General features: G+C 39.6%; 1 protein-coding gene across 4 annotated transcripts in view; it reads right to left on the bottom strand.

Moving 5' to 3' along the window:
- Window positions 1-15506, bottom strand: part of RRN3 (RRN3 homolog, RNA polymerase I transcription factor) — a 28191-nt gene extending 12685 nt beyond the window's left edge. For 2 of the 4 annotated variants that reach the window (XM_029221710.1, XM_029221709.1), the window contains exons 1-10: window positions 15324-15447; window positions 13688-13793; window positions 12480-12536; window positions 7430-7519; window positions 7188-7317; window positions 6735-6794; window positions 6320-6383; window positions 5503-5572; window positions 2910-3008; window positions 822-914 (exon numbers count right to left, since the gene is read on the bottom strand). In XM_029221710.1, the coding sequence (XP_029077543.1) occupies window positions 822-914; window positions 2910-3008; window positions 5503-5572; window positions 6320-6383; window positions 6735-6794; window positions 7188-7317; window positions 7430-7519; window positions 12480-12536; window positions 13688-13793; window positions 15324-15412 (858 nt within the window). In that variant the 5' untranslated portion in view covers window positions 15413-15447. Of the gene's footprint in view, window positions 1-821; window positions 915-2909; window positions 3009-5502; window positions 5573-6319; window positions 6384-6734; window positions 6795-7187; window positions 7318-7429; window positions 7520-12479; window positions 12537-13687; window positions 13794-15323 lie in introns of all 4 variants that reach the window. The other 2 variants (XM_029221707.1, XM_029221708.1) reach the window with 2 other exon arrangements.
- Between the last annotated feature and the right edge of the window lie 1399 nt (window positions 15507-16905).

Below are 16905 nucleotides of genomic sequence, written 5' to 3'. Positions count from 1 at the left end.
ACAGATTCAGCCTCTTATTCTCATTTAGACACCCATTTACAGTGTGGCCATGCAAACATCACAGATTTCCCCCAGCTCCTGGCACCCACCGTTGGTGCCAGGTTTCCTTTCCCAGGACAGGGCGCCCATCCCTGAGCTGCTATGAGTATTGGCTGCTGACAGCTCACAGCTGCCCCCCTTCTCCAGAGAAATGCCCTTGCTGCTCCCATTCCTTCCGTATCAGGACTGACATGAGGTCACAGGAGGCCATCTCTCTGGTCTCAAGGTAGGACTAACTCTATCCTGCAACTCACGCTCCAGAGCTTCTGCGGGGGATCAGGCTGGAGCTGCTTTCCAACTGAGACCGAACTCTCACTTAGTTCCTTCCCCTGCCTTTTCCAGCTTCCTCACGCCCTTTGTCCCAAGGGCACCTGAATCCCCATCTCAGGCTTTCCTCCCGGTGAACCCAACTGAAGACACTGCCCCAGGTAGAGAAGCACTGCATTAAGGTATACAGTTTGTAAAACACAGAAGTTACATTGGTATGCTTTTCCATTTATCACTCTTTCACAAACAATATGTGGTTTACAAAAAACAAAGAACAAACAGAAGAATAAAAATGAAACATACTTCACGAAACCCAAATTCAAAGCCTTGGAAATAAGCTCTACTAGTCAATAAGCAACAAAAAAGCAAACTACTCATTTAAAAAATCATTTTCAAGTTTGCTGAACTACTGTTTTAATTCAAAGCCTTGAAGAAGGTGAGAAGCCATTAGCTGTTTCTTCCCACCCCCTGGGACTGTGAACTGCGTATGTCTGATTTCATTAATAAATGCTGACCATATTAAAGAGCCCTTCTGTGGCATCTGTTCCACTACTAGTCTGAGTTGCTGTTTCCTCAGCATCTTCAATATCCTGCCGGGATGCATTCACCTACATTACAACAAAGAAAAAAAAAAGAATAAAAGCATTTAAAATATAACTACATTATTCAGGGACTTCAAATTCATCTGATACACATGCTTTAAAGATGTCCATATTAGCACCCTATATAGCACTGTAACTCAATAAACAATCACAATGCAAACCTATAAATGGGTCTGGGTCACGGAGAAATTTACAAGATTATAAATTAAGCTCCCTGTACTACATATGTACATAAAATTAATATGAACTGTGCTATGTTGGTCTAAAACAGATAGCTTCAACAAACTCAACGTTTATTCCAACTCTAACTATGCACAAGACACACGCATGGTGTATAAGAAGCATATCATCAATCAACTGAGGAGAAAATTATTAAATGCAATCAATTTGAATTAATGAATATTTATTTGGCTATATAACCCTTCAGATATCTTGTTTAACATACCACTCAAATCGTGCCTTTTCAACTGTCTATAAATGACCTTCTTCCTAAATATACTCTAAAATGTTCCATAAGCATATATTTATGCAGTTGACCAGAGAGGTTTAACTCCAAGTGAGCAATGTGCCAGCCCACCCAACCTCCAGCCCTTCCTAGACCTCCTACAGAATCAATGCTCTTCCCATCAACTCCTATTTCCTTAGTCCACAAACCTCAAGTCTCCCCAACCCTGAAATATGTCTCTCACCCCGCCTCATCCCCCCTTTACACCACAAACCCTCACCAGGTCTCTAGCAGCCCCACTTCCTAACCATCCATGCTCTCTCCAGCAATAGACTACATCCTAAACACCAAACCCAAGGACTTTGCTTTTCTCATCCTCCTTAAAAAGCTCAGTAATAGGGGACTTCCCTGGTGGTCCAATGGTAAAGAATCCGCCTTCCAATGCAGGGGACGTGGGTTCGATCCCTGGTCAGGGAACTAAGATCCCACATGCCACGGGGCAACTGAGCCTGTGCACCACAACTAGAGAGCCTGCATTCTGCAAACTACAGAGCCCACGCACTCTGGAACTGCGCGCCACAACTATATAGAGAACACCCGTACATCCCTAGAGAGAGAAAACCCGCACACCACAACTAGAGAGAAGTCCACGCGTCGCAACAAAAGATACCGCATGCCGCAACAAAGATCCCGCATGCTGCCAACTAAGACGCGACGCAGGCAAAAATAAATAAATAAATAATGATAAATAAATAAATAAAATATTTTTTTAAAAAGTCTCATGCTGCCTACTAAAGCCTTCCTCCCTCCAGATCCTCCCTGGGTATCCAGACTCTTGATTTTCCTCTCATTTCCGATCTCACTTCCTCTCTCCTGTTGGCCTCATTCTCAGTCCCCTACCTGCAGCTACAACTGCTTGGTGAATATTCTCCATCTAGCTCCCCACCTGCACCTCAATCCATCCAAAATGGAACTCATCATCCTGCAACTTCCTCCTAACGTTTCTTATTACTGTTGCCGCAACACCAAACTTTCATTCCACAGGGAGCTACCTTTGAAGGGTTCCTTTCCCTTACCTTCTACTCCCCTACTTCCAATACAGTCTCAAGGACCTTTCCTCGCCATGTCACCAGAATCCATCACTTTCTCATTCCCACTGCAGCTTATTGCAAGCCTCTTTAAAAAAAGTATAAAGAATCCCCAAATAACTTCCTTAGGTATTGCATTTCCAACTTCTTCTGACTACATCAGGTTTTCTAGCTCATAACGCATGTGTTCCATTCACAGCATTTACCACAACTGTACTTTTCCATTTACGTGACTATTTAATTAATGCCTTGTTCCCCAACCATGAGAGATGGGACTGTCTATAAACATCAGCACATCAATGCTCAAAGAAATGTTCAAGAAATGTTCAAAGAAATGAATCAAAGGTGGAACTGTGGATTTTTTTCCATTGTTGCTACTACTGTTTCAAATATTATGATAATAACAAATACTATAACACTATTTAATAAATAAAAATCAAAGAGAAAAACAGATTACCCAATACTTACGTCCAACTTGAGCAGCTTTTCAATAACAAGCTCCAGAATTTCATGTCTCAAGGTCGGAAAATACACACTAATCCTTAGTAAGTTATGAACATAACACTCCTAAAACATAAAAAGATGAACATTTCAACAGAGAATAAATGTTTCATAATTATGCAAGCAAAACATTACACAATCTTTAGTTTCAACTATTCAAACAGAAAAGACTATCAAGCAACATAGAAACAACACTGTTTATATACACAATACTAGTATAATTTAATTACCCCCAGTAAATTAAGTTTGTGATTTGTATACTTCTACAGTGTTTTTAAAGGTTTGTTGAGATATAATTCATATAAAATTCACCTATTTATAAAGTGTACAATTCAATAGTTTTTAGTATATTCACAGAGTTGTGTAACCATCACCATAATCAATTTTAGAACATTTTCATCATCCTAAAAAAAAACCTTGTATCTTCTAATAATGTACCTCCTCTCAGCCCTAGGTAACCACTGGTCTACTTTCTTTCTCTATGAATTTGCCTAGTACAGACATTCCATATAAGTGGAATCTTACAACATGTGGTGTTTTAGCATAATGTTTTCAAGGTCCATTCATGTTGCAGCAAGTAAACTATTCTTTTTTTATTGCTGAATAATATTCCAATGTATAGACATAGCACATTCTGTTTATTCATAAGCTGCTAAACATTTGGTTTCCATATTTTGGCTACTATGAATAATGCTGCCTTGAACATTCATGTAAAAGTTTTCAGGTGGACATATATTTTTACTTCTCTTGGGTATATACTTAGCAGCGGAAATGCTAGGTCATATGGCAATTCTACATTTAACCTTTTTGAGGAACTGTAAGACTGTTTTCCAAAGTAGCTGCACCATTTACCATTTTACATTCCCACCAGCAGGGTAGGGGGGTTCTGGTTTCTCCACATCCTTGCCAACATGTGCAATTATCTATCTTTTTGAGTACAGCCATCCTAGTTGGTAAGAAACAATATCTCATGGTTTTGACTTGCATTTCCCTAATGGCTAATGATGCTGAGTTTCTCATGTGCTCATTAGCCATTTGTATGATTATTTTGGAGAAACACCTATTCAGACCCTTTGTCCATTTTTAAATTGGGTTATATGACTTTTCATTATTGAGTAAGAGTTATTTATATACTCTAGATACAAGGCCTTTATCTGATACACGATTTGCAAGTATTTCCCCATTTTAAGTCGTCTTTTCATTTTCTTAAAGGTGTCCTATGAAGCACAACAGTTTTTAATTTTGATGAAATCCAATTTAACTACTTCTACGGCTGCTTGTGGTATATCTAGAAATGGTTGTCTAATCCAAGGTCACAAATATTTTCATCTATTTTCTAAGAGTTTTATCCACTTTGAGTTCAATTTTGTATATGGTGTAATAAGTCCTATTTCATTCTTTGCATGTGAACATACTCTTGTCCCAGAACCAACTGTTGAAAAGACTATTCTTTTCCCCACTGTCCTGTACAACAAGTTTTTATACATTAATCTTATATTCTGTGACTATACTGAACTCATTTATTACCTCTACTGTTTTTGTGGATTCCTTAGGATTTTTCTATATGTAAGATCATGTCATCTGCAAATAGAGATAGTTTTACTTCTTCCTTTCCCACCTGGATGCCTTTTTCTTTTTGTTGCTTAACTCACCTGGCTAGAACCTCTAGAATAATACTGACCAGAAATGGCAAAAGTGGACATCCTTGTTTTGTTCCTTATCTTAGGGGAAAGGCTTCAGTCTTTCATTATTGAGTATAAAGTTAGCTGTGAATTTTTCATAGATGCCTTTTATCAGGTTGAGAAAGTTCCCTTCTATTTTTGTCATAAAAGGGTTTTGGTGTTTTTCCATCCATTGAGATGACCATGTGGTATTTATCATTTATTCTGATACAGTATACTAATTGGTTTTGAGGTATTAAATCAACCTTGCATTCCTAGGATAAATTTCATTTGATAATGGTGCATAATTCCTTTCATATGTTGTTAGGTTCAATTTTCTAGTATTTTGTTGAGAATTTTTGCAACTATGTTCATAAGAGATACAGAATTTGTAATACTCCACTTGAAGCACACCATCACAAATAGCAGCAAAAGTTATTAACTCCTTATTTGATACCTGTAATACATTATTTAGGAAAAAATAATCTATGCTTAAAAGGGAACCACTATTGAAAGTTAGGCAGATGATCTAAATATTACACAAAAAACTTAAGACTTCATCTATAGAAGGCTCTGCCTTCATGTTTAAATAAAGCATGTTTATAATTGGTATTAAATGAACTATTATCTTCTAGTAATTCCCATCTGTGTAAGCATTAAGCCTATTTAGATACTTCTGAAATGGACTCTGCCTTTGACTTGCACGTAGGAATAAGAGAAAAGGCACTGAGAACCCTCAGTCAGTCGCTTGCTAAGAAAGGAATCTGAGTCAAATTCTTAGCCTTAAGTTTAAAATTCAGCAGACAAAACAACTTTTAAGAAAAAGACCTAAACTCAGCTAAAACTACATAACAAAAAACAACTTTTCCATTAGTTTCCCCCATGAAAAGATTTCTTACCAATGTTCTCTCTGATTTTCGAACAAACGGAAATTTTTCCACCAGTATCGGCATAAGAAACCATGGTGTTCTATTTTAAAAAGAAAAAACATGCAACCAATCCATGTTAACTGGACTTTCTTGGAAGGCTAACATTTCCATTCTAAGAGCAAATATAGATACAGGAGGCAAACAGTAACTCCTACTTCAAGCAATTGGAACTGAAAATAAATGCATGGCTTCAGAGAAAATCGGTAACAACTTGGGGAAAAATAAGCTTCTATTAAGTTTGATATCAACAGCAAATTAAAGGGGGGATCCTTTTTTCCACAAAAGTTTAATGAAGAGCTTCAGTTTAAAATCACTGCACATATATATTATTTTAAAAAATTATCAACTTGGGCTTTTTAAAGTTAGCTTATTTGCTAAACTTACTGGGGGAATTTGAAGTTCACCCCTCCAAAAGAAACCTACACACCTTAAAAGATTTTCTTAGAACTGATTTTTATTCATATGGCATGGCACAAACGCAGGGGCTTCTCACTGAAAAGTTTTGGATATCGTGTCTGTTGAAGATAAAAGCAAAATTCTAACCACCATAAAAAGCTGGAGGGGAGAATTTGCATACAAGTTTTGAAAAATAGTTAAAGACAATGAATAGAGAACTGAAATGCTATTTTTTGTAGAATGTGATCTGATATCAACAGGATACAAAAAATATGCAGCATATAACTTCAGTTTTGATGCTATGAACATTTTACAATTTTCTACTAACCAATCATAATTTTCTTGAGACTTAAACACCACAATTCAAAATAAGTAACCAAAGTATACTCACGATGGGACATATCTTGCTATTATTTGTAAGGCTCTGTGACATGTGTCAAAATTTGCAGGAAGATCTACAAGGTGAAAAGGGAGAGTATGAGCATGAAGATAAAACTGAAAACTGAACAATTATCTACCTAAGTCTAAAAATGCCTGCTAACCAAAACTGAATCATGTGTCAGCAAAATAATAATTTCAAGAGTTTTCTCCATGACCGACTATCAACGAAGACTATAAATAATGCCATTAAGGGCAACTGATTGCACATTAACATTAAATATAACAAAACGATTCCATCTAAGGTTGCCTTTTGTTGCAGTCTACATATTAGATTAAGTTCTGGAGGTGCCAGGATACTTTAGCATTCAGCATGCATTCACTAAGACACAGGAGGCAGTTTTTGCTTTAATCCTCCTTATACTTACTATCATCTTCGTCATCAGAATCCGAAACATCTATGTCACCTTCCTTAGTGACCACTCGGGCTTTTGAAGAAAAAAGGAAATATGTTATTCTTCTAATATTGATCTAAACAATCAACAGCTACATAAAAAAGCGATTTTTCCATTGTCCAAACTTAATACAATAAAATTTACAATGGGGGCAGGAGGTTTAAGTAGCTAAAAATCCCTGAGTTCCAAGACTTCGTCAGAAGCTCACTAAAGCAAATTACAATCCATAAAAATCATAGCAACAAATGAATCTAGACACTTCCACAGAGGTCATTATAGGAGACAGACATGTACCAGAACTGCTGCCAATAAGCATCCTGGAATCTTCCATGGTGGCATAATCTCCAAAATATAGTGGGAAGGTAACTTTTTAATAGAGATATTTAAAAAAATAAAAATCAAAACAAGCAAAGAGCAGCCACTTACGAGGTACAAAATGAGAAGCAATCATGCTGAGACACGGTCTAAGGAAGACAGTCTGTGCTGATACAAGATTACCAAGGAAAGCTAAATACTCCTCCACCACTGTCTGACTTCTATTTAACCACCGCAACCTCTAGAGGTGGGAGAGAAAGAAAGACAAAAGGAACATTTTACTGATACAATATATACTATTTTCGAAGTACTGAATTACATATAATAGTTGATGAAATAAATGGCGAACTTACCAACAGAATATTAATAAGCTGCTCAAAGTCTTTTGTCAAGTACACGATGGAGGAACGGAATTCCAGCAGCCAGTTAATGATCTGGTCATCCTTAAGTTAAACAAAGAAAAGTACGTTCAAAATCACAAATTCTCTCAAATAACAGAGAAATGATAGCTATCTGGCATTGATCATCTATCAACAATATTTAGGGACTTTCCTGGTTGTCCAGTAGTTAAGACTTTACCTTATGATGCAGGGCGTGTGGGTTCGGGTTCGATCCCTAGTCAGGGAGCTAAGATCCCACATTGCTCGTGGCCAAAAAACCAAAACATAAAACAGAAGCAACAGTGTAACAAATTCAATAAAGACTTAAAGAAAAAACCGTCCACATCAAAAAAAAAAAAAAATTTAAATTGAGGGAAAAAAATGTCACAAACTTGGACTTAGGCCAAAGTTGGGGTGAAAACTTCTTAGTTTGTATCAAAATGGAAAAAGATGTTACAATAAATTTTCCTTTTTTTTAAAGTAATATAATAACTGATAAACAGGAAAAAGAATCAAATGCAATACTTAATTCTAATCACTTTTGTTTGCCCTAGAAAAGTGAGAACACCTCAAATGCTGACACCTGGGACTTCTTTAAACTAAAGAATTGTAACAGATTCAAATATTCTAAGACCACAATGACCAACAAGTACCTCTACTTCCTCTATACTCATGCTGACCTGCGAGCATGTTGACAACATTCATCTAAGCTGATTAACTGGAGTCATCAATAAATGTAACTTTTTCTTAACCCAACCTTCAAATGGGTTTAAATGAATTAAAATGTGTTCTATATAAATGATGGTTCCACTACTCCATTAAATATTTTTCAGACAATAAAATTACTATTCATAATACTTTTAGTGACATGGGAAAACCTAAATAGCAATACAAAAAAGCCATGTAGAGAATAAGATATCAGTTATATTTAATAAAGATACTGTTTGTATTCATGCATATATACAGCATACACAAGAAAAAAATTAAAGCCCCTAATTTTGGGGAATTCCCTGGTGGTCCAGTGGCTTTCACTGCTGAGGGTGCGGATTCAATCCCTGGTTGGGGAACTAAGACCCCGCAAGCTGGGCAGCACAGCCAAAAAAGAAAAAAAAAAAAAGGCCCTAATTTTTTAAAGAAAATGGTTAATGCTGACTAAGACTCAGTAGGGGAAAGAGACATATGGTGTTGTACCTTTAGCAACAGACTACAAACAGACAGTGTTGAACCTGCAGTGATAAACTATTAGCAGACAGGGCTGGACCTACAGCAACAGACTACTTATAGGGAGTGTCATTTAGTGAGAACACACCATGTGCCAGGCACGGTGCTCAACACCGTACGTATATACCTTTTCCAAATCCTAACAACGCTGCAAATGGATTACTGTTATTCCCATTTTACAGCTGAGGCAACTGAGCCTAAGAAAGATTAATAAGCAATTTGCCCAACCAAACCAGTAAAAAACTAGGTTCAAACCTGACCACCTACAGGAATAAAGACACAGACGTAGAGAATGGACTTGCGGACACGGGGAGGGGGAAAGGGTAAGCTGGGACGAAGTGAGAGAGTGGCATAGACATATATACACTATCAAATATAAAACAGAGAGCTAGTGGGAAGCAGCTGTATAGCACAAGGAGATCAGCTCAGTGCTCTGTGGTCACCTAGAGAGGTGGGATAGGGAGGATGGGAGGGAGACGCAAGAGGGAGGAGATATGGGGATGTATGTATATGTATAGATGATTCACTTTGTTATAAAGCAGAAACTAACACACCATTGTAAAGCAATTATACTCCAATAGGATGTTTAAAAAAAAAAAAACCTGTCCGCCTAGATCAACGCTCTGCCCACTTTCCCACAATGCCTTGCCCCACATGAAGAAGCTCCCCACGCTTCCCCCACTGGTTCACCAGTGAGTGCTTCCTATGCATTATCTATGTGACAAACCTCAATGACACTGACTATTTACTGATGAACCCTAAGTAACCTGGTAATAAAATAAAGTAAGTCGCAACTCATTTGCACTACAGTAACTTCATAATGTCCACAGTCATTAAGGATAACAAGGCCTGAAACAGAGAAGACAAGCTAAGTTACACACAAATAAAAATAAGTTGGCTCTATCCTGTCACTTTCCCACTAAAACAAGTACAACAAAATTATAAGGACAACATTTAAACTGCTCCACTTTTTAAAGTAAACCAGTCAGAGACTTTGGTGCTTTAGTACTGAACTATTATTAGAAACAAATTATTTTAACACTCCTCTGAACTAATGTGGACACAAATGATGTGATTCTTGGTCTGTCAAAATCCCAAGGAGATGTGCTGATATAAAATACAGCCGAACACAAAGAATGTGGTTCTTCGTAACTGTGGAAGAATGCACAGGTCTTTAAAGAAAGCTCTAAAGAAGTGATGCTTCCATTGTCTTTAAACAGAGTGAGTATTCTTGGGGGCTCTATACTTTACAGAGGTAAAAGCATGTCTTCAGAAAACCAAAAGTAGTTCAGTATGGCTGGACTATATCGTGAGCAAGCAAGCCAACAGATAAATCTGGGGAGCAAAGAGGGGCCAGACAAATCAGTGAAGTCCTTGTAAGCCAAATTTACAATTAGAAAGATCTGCTGGCAGTGTAGGGTATGGACTGAATGAACAACCATGTGCTTAGACAGAACCTGAGAAAGTTCATTGGTGAAAATGATATTGCAGTTGGATCTCAAAGAGTAGGAGTTTTATAATTACAGTAATAATAATAATAAACACTAATATAAGACTAACTATGTGCAAGGCATTATTCTAAGACTTTAACATATATTAACTCGTTTAATCCTTACAACCGCTCCATGAGATAGGTACTACCACTGGTTCCCATTTTATAGCTGGGGATACTGAGGCACTGAAATGCAGTAACTTGCCCTCAGTCACAAAGCCAGTAAGGGAGGGAGGCTATGTAACCAGAGCCCATGCTCAAATAGGTAGCAAACAAAGTAGATACAGAGGACCTCTTACAGCCAGAAAAAAAAAGGCACATGCAAAGCCCTAAAGATGAAAAGAAATGGCAAATTTAAGAAATAAAGTATCTAGTGGGACTGAACACTGAAAATTTGTTGCAGACCATGCTAAGAAGCTGGTCCTTTATTCTTCAGTGGGCATGAAGTAGGGCAATGACATGTTTAGAATGTGCTTTAGAGATGACTTAGGCTGAGACAGAGGTAAGCAATAAATCATTTAAGCACATAAAGAAAGCTGCAGACGTGGGTTTGGGAGAGAGAGAATGCTAAGTTCAGGGCACTTGTAACACCTGTGGGCTGGCAGTTAAGACATCTGTACAGCATTGTAATTCAACTATACTTCGATAAAAAATAAATTAAATTAAATAAAAATTTTAAGATTTAAAAAAAAAGAAAGAAAGAAACAGGTCTGGAGCCCACAAGAGCAATCTGAGCTATAGATGCAAATCTGGAAGTTATCAGGACACAGATAAATTTCAAAGCCATGAGGGCATAAGGAAAACACACAGGATGAATCTGTAAAGTGAGGAAAGGGTTAAGATTAGAAATCCAATCAATGCCAAATTTAAGAACCTGTCAAGAAAATGATTAGAGATAAGTGATAAGAAGACAGGAAGATCAAAGAAACCGAAGGAAAGGGGTTTTTTGTTTTGTTTTTTCATTTTATTTTTTGGCCACGCCACGCAGCATGTGGGATCTCAGTTCCCCAACCAGGGATCAAACCTGCACCCTCTGCAGTGGAAGCGCTAAGTCTTAACCACTGGACCGCCAGGGAAGTCTTGAAGGAAAGGTTTTAAGAAATGGGTAGTCAACTGTATAAACTGCTACAAGGAATTACTATGGGGATTAAAAAAAAAAAAAAAGTCCACTGAAATCAACACATAAGAAATCACTGGTAACTTCTGTCATAGTAAATACAGCAGTGGACTTAACAGTGGATTTAAACATGAATGAGAAATGAGAAATTGCAGACTGTCAACAGGAACAACAACTAACAATTACAAAGTCCTCTGAGTCAGAGGCTGTTCTAAATGCTTCTTGTATATTAACTCATTGGATCCTCTTAAAACAGCTACATTTAAAGTACTTCTCTCATTTCTCTGGTTTTACAAGAAGGAAAACAGAGGCAAAGAGGTTAAACAACATGCCCAATATCACACACTGGGAAACAATGGAGTTGGGATTTTAATGCCAGGCAATTTAACTGCCACTGCCCACAGTAATAGACTATTCTTTCCAAAACTGGGCAATAAAGGAAGAAAAGGGAAATAACATTTACTGAGTTGTTACTACATGACAGGTGTATACCTTGAACCATTTCCAAAAACACTGAAAGAGTAGTAGTTTGAAAGACAAGTCATTTTCTGTTGTTTCTTTGTTTTGTTTTGTTGTTTTAGAACTGGAGAGACATGAGAATTGCATGCAGCATAGAAGAAAGGTTCTAAAAAGGAAAAATTAAAGCAGGGTTTCTCAACCTCAGGACTACAGGCATTTGGGACCAGATCATTCATTGCTGTGAAGGGCTGCCACGTGTATTGTAGGATGTTTAGCAGCATCCCTATCATCCACTCACTAGATGCCAGCAGCACTCTTCTCTTCTCCCAGTTGTGGCAATCAAAAATGTCTCCATGGGCTTCCCTGGTGGCGCAGTGGTTGAGAGTCCACCTGCCGATGCAGGGGACGCGGGTTCGTGCCCTGGTCCGGGAGGATCCCACGTGCCGCGGAGCGGCTGGGCCTGTGGGCCATGGCTGCTGGGCCTGCGCATCCGGAGCCTGTGCTCCACAACGGGAGAGGCCACAACAGTGAGAGGCCCGCGTACCGCAAAAAAAAAAAAAAATGTCTCCAGTTCATCACCAACTTACCTCAGGGGCAAAAGTGCCCCTGGTTGAGAACCATTAAAGAAGGATCACAGAGCAAGCTCTAGAGAATGGAATAGGACCAAAAGTGCAAACCAATGTCTCTACAAAGTGGCAACAACTTTGCTAATAATCAAACACAAAATTAATTACCTTTATCTCTGGATCTGACAGCTGGTTCTTCAACAACTCAAAGTCATTTGTTTCCCCCTTAACAAGAAGGGGGGAAAAAAAATGAATTTTTCCTTGCTTGGGTTTCCAGTTAAAGACCAACAGCAGGATTTTTAACTTTTACAAAAAGAACATTGTAACATACACATATCAGTTGCGGATTATAAAATCCTGACTACGAAAATTTTAAAACTCATGTTAGTGTAGCTAGGGGGCTTGGAAATAAGAAAATGACAACAGGCCATTCATATTTAGCTATACTTGTGTACTGACATTTGAATATGATAGTCAATATTCCATGATACTATCCAATCATATATATGGATATAAATGCAGGTTACATATAAAAATAGACAGTAATGCATATTTTCCCACCATTGCTGAGATACAGCAGAATCACTTCTAAACACACAAAAACAAAGCCAAAAAAAAAAATCTCCATTAATAGAGCTGGTTTATTGTCCCAAAGCAATGCTTTGGTAATTCCTTAAGAAATAAAATGCGGGACTTCCCTGGTGGCGCAGTGGTTAGGCATCCGCCTGCCAATGCAGGGAACACAGGTTCAATCCCTGGTCTGGGAAGATCCCACATGCAGAGGAGCAACTAAGCCACAACATAGTTGTGCGCCACAACTACTGAGCCTGCACTCTAGAGCCTGCGAGCCACAACTACTGAGCCCACGTGCCACAACTACTGAAGCTCGCGCACCTAGAGCCATGCTCTGCAACGAGAAGCCACCACAATGAGAAGCCCACATACTGCAATGAAGAATAGCCCCCGCTCACTGCAACTAGAGAAAACCCATGCACAGCAACAAAGACCCGACACAGTCAAAAATAAATAAATAAAATAAATAATTTTTTAAAAAAGAAATAAAATGCTTTGATCTAATGGTTTTTTATTCTACTACTTGCTAAAGATTTTAAAAGACACTAGGTAAATAAAGCACTTGAAGATGTGAAACCTCAGTAAAGGGGTTACTACTCTAATTCTGAACTGACAGCACCGTGCTGTTGTTAAATTTATTTCATTTCAATATTGATATCTAAAATCCATTTTATTTATCTACTGGTTTTTAGTATAACAGCTATAATTGTATTCTGACTAGCAAAATTCAAACCTCAATATATCAATTATATTTCAACAAAGCTGGGAAAAACCCCCACCAACCTCACATTATCACCTCTTACCTTTCTGTACTTCAGCAACACTTCTGTCACAGTTCCACCAAACCGAACAGTTTTTCTTGGGGGAGAATTGAAGAAATCATTTTCTAGTGCAAGCATATCTGAAAGCCTATAGAACCAAGATTATCAAGCCATTAAGTGCATGACAGGGAAAAATAAAAGCTATAACAGCCAATACTTATTGAACCAACATCATTCAGTGGGACTTCTGCTAAAGCCTCCTAATTGGCCTCCCTCCTTCCACTTGAGTCCCCCAGCAATCCACTCTTCATTCAGTGATCTAATGATCTTTCAAAAACTTAAGACAGATCATGCTACTCTACTCTCTTGCTTAAATTCTCTAGAGGTTTCTTACTCTTTATCGTCTTCAAGGTCCTACATTAATCTGGCCCCTGCCTACCTCTCTGACCTCACCTCTAACCACTTACCGTACTGCAGCCAGGGTCCTTTCTGTTCTTCAAACCTGCCAAGCAGATTCCCATTTTACTTATTATTCCCTCTGTCAGAAACACTCTCCAGATGTGTACATGGTTGGACCCTTGTCTTCATTCAAGTTGAAGCTCAAATGTCAGAGACCTTCCCCATCAGAAATCGAAAGTACCCATCCTCTCCCTCTCCCCTACCATCACACTGTTTTATTTCTTCACAGCAGTTACCACTATCTGAAATCATCGTTTACTTATCTACTGTCTTTCCCTCCTTAGACTGAAGGTCTGTTGAGACCAGGGACACTGTCTCTTTTGATATACTGTCCCCCATGCCTAACGCCAAAAGTAGGCACTTAAAAAATATATATTATACGGGCTTCCCTGGTGGCGCAGTGGTTGAGAGTCCGCCTGCTGATGCAGGGGACACGGGTTCGTGCCCTGGTCGGGGATGACCCCACATACCGCGGAGCGGCTGGGCCCGTGAGCCATGGCCGCTGAGCCTGCGCGTCCGGAGCCTGTGCTCCGCGGCGGGAGAGGCCACGGCGGCGAGAGGCCCGCGTACCGGAAAAAAACAAACAAAAAAACCCTATATATATATATATATATATATATATATATATATAAAATGAATGATATTATGCCAAGTGTTCCGCAAAGTTTGCTTCTTTTAAACAGAGAAGATTAGTGAAAAAACATAGCATCCTGCTAAGGACTCTCAAAGTTAAACCCCGAAGTGTTTTACGGGCGTTAGGGTCTTTAAAAGCTGAGCTAGATATAAACACTGTTAAACAAACGTATGTCAAAACAAATTTTAAAAAACAAACAAGCAAAACGTAAGACGCAATTTTCCGTCAGTGGCAGCATTTGGCTAATAACCCAAATAGCCCAGGGACCTCTTTCCAAAGCTAGTCGAAGAAGCAGGAGGGAAGAGTAAAGGAACAGAATGCAGTACCCAGGCCTGGGATGCTATAAAGGAACCAGTGGGGAGAAAGGAGGGACTATGGAACAGCGAATAGGTTCATTTTTCCATCCTCTCTCCCATTTTTATTACCCATCTAAGGGGCATGGACTCACTCTAGAGGACATGAAGTGACCCTCTTCCCTCTCCTCCCACCCCACTCCGTTAGCTCTGCCCCAGACCCTTCAGCTCCCTAATCCCGGTCCTGGGCTTTGGTCCCAGACGCGCAGAAGGAAGCGTCCTTGGTTCTTACCCGGTCCTCGACGCGCCCAGCGTCTTGACTGCAACTGCCGAAGCGGCGGCATCTCCGGGCAACCGCGTGTGAAGCAACGGTGCCGCCATCTGATCGCACACGCGACGACTACACCTTACGCCGGAAGTCGTGCTCCTTCTAGGACCGCCTCCATCCCGGAAAACGAGTGTGCGACCGACGGCCTTCAGCCAATCAGGAACCCCACGTGGGGAGAGCTGAGTGACCTCGGCGGGCTAGAGTGCCGCCAAGGCGGTCTCTTCGGCCCCCTGCATCAGGCCCCTCCTTCCGCTTGGAGGACTTTCTCCGCCCAGCGAGGTGCGGCGATGAGGCCACCTCCAGTATTAAAACTGGAGACGTTTGTAGGATGATTCGGTCCAGCCCTGAGGCTCCGGGAGAAAGGACGAGGACACCGGCAGGTGCTAAGCGGTGGCTGGGTATGTCGAGTATTAACTTTTTGGAGTCAAAGCCTTCCTCAATCAAACTGAAGAACCCGAAGCCCTGTGATTAATCCAAACCCGCAGAGACGTAGGTGGGTCGGGGTTTGAACAAGTCGGCTTGACCCAGGAACCCGCTTCTCCGTCCCCACTGCGCTATCCTCGCAGATTAGTTTGGGTAAGCTAATCTTACCCTCCCGGAAGCAGGTTTGACGAAGAGAGTTACCCAGAAATCTCAGAGCTGTGATGATGCTTGGATGAGAAATCAGAGAGTGAGAGAAGACAGTTTCCAAAAGGCATTAGCCCTTAAACTTAAAATTTTAAAGGAGGTACCGAGTCGGCCGACCAACAAAGCAGGGAAGGGTCTTCCAAGCCTAGGGAACAACAGGTGCCAAAGCAGGGTGGGTGGGAAGGAGGCAGAGGGAAAAAGGGAGTGTCCCTCCCCTCAGTTTCTAAGAAGGGAAAATGTTGCAACCTTTGGAAACTGTATAGAACTATATAAAAAGGACGTAAACCAGCTACAGCAACTTGTTGAATATAAAGCACTGTTCTGTTTTTGCAACAGTGTAACTGTCCTTCTGCTGTCTCCATATGGTCTCACCATTTCTTCGTTCACTGCTTTAGAGTTCCTGCGGAATGCTGGGCAGAAATCATTCATGTCCCCCAAACAGAGGAAATTACGCCCTAGCTCACAAAGATGTTCAAGACAGCTGTTTAAGTGGGAATCTTTACCCCTCCACCCCCAGAGCTTAAAAAACAAAACAAAACAATTCTTTGCACTCTCAGCCAGTAGCAGTTTAACTCTGTACTGTCAAGCAATTTGACAATTACTTTATTCTTTCATTTTTAGAAAGTCTGATATGTAAAAAAGAATATATATTAATGTAAGTTATAAAACATAGTAAAGTGAACACCTGTGAATGTACACCCAACTCATGAAACAACCTGTATTATTGATTCTTCCTGTGTGCTCCTTCCGTATCCCACCTTTTCCCTGCTTCCTCTCAAGGTAATCACTAACCTGATTTTTTAAAAATCATTTCAACTTTTCTTTATGCAATTACCATATATATTCCCAGACAATATACTGTTTATTTTCACTTGTCTTTCAATGATAAAATTACTTCCATGCTGTATTATGCTGCTGC

The sequence above is a fragment of the Monodon monoceros genome, unplaced genomic scaffold, assembly GCF_005190385.1.
Source record: "Monodon monoceros isolate NGI ecotype Baffin Bay Population unplaced genomic scaffold, NGI_Narwhal_1 Super_Scaffold_13, whole genome shotgun sequence".
Lineage (NCBI taxonomy): Eukaryota > Metazoa > Chordata > Mammalia > Artiodactyla > Monodontidae > Monodon > Monodon monoceros.
This window is presented reverse-complemented; position numbering and strand designations above follow the sequence as displayed.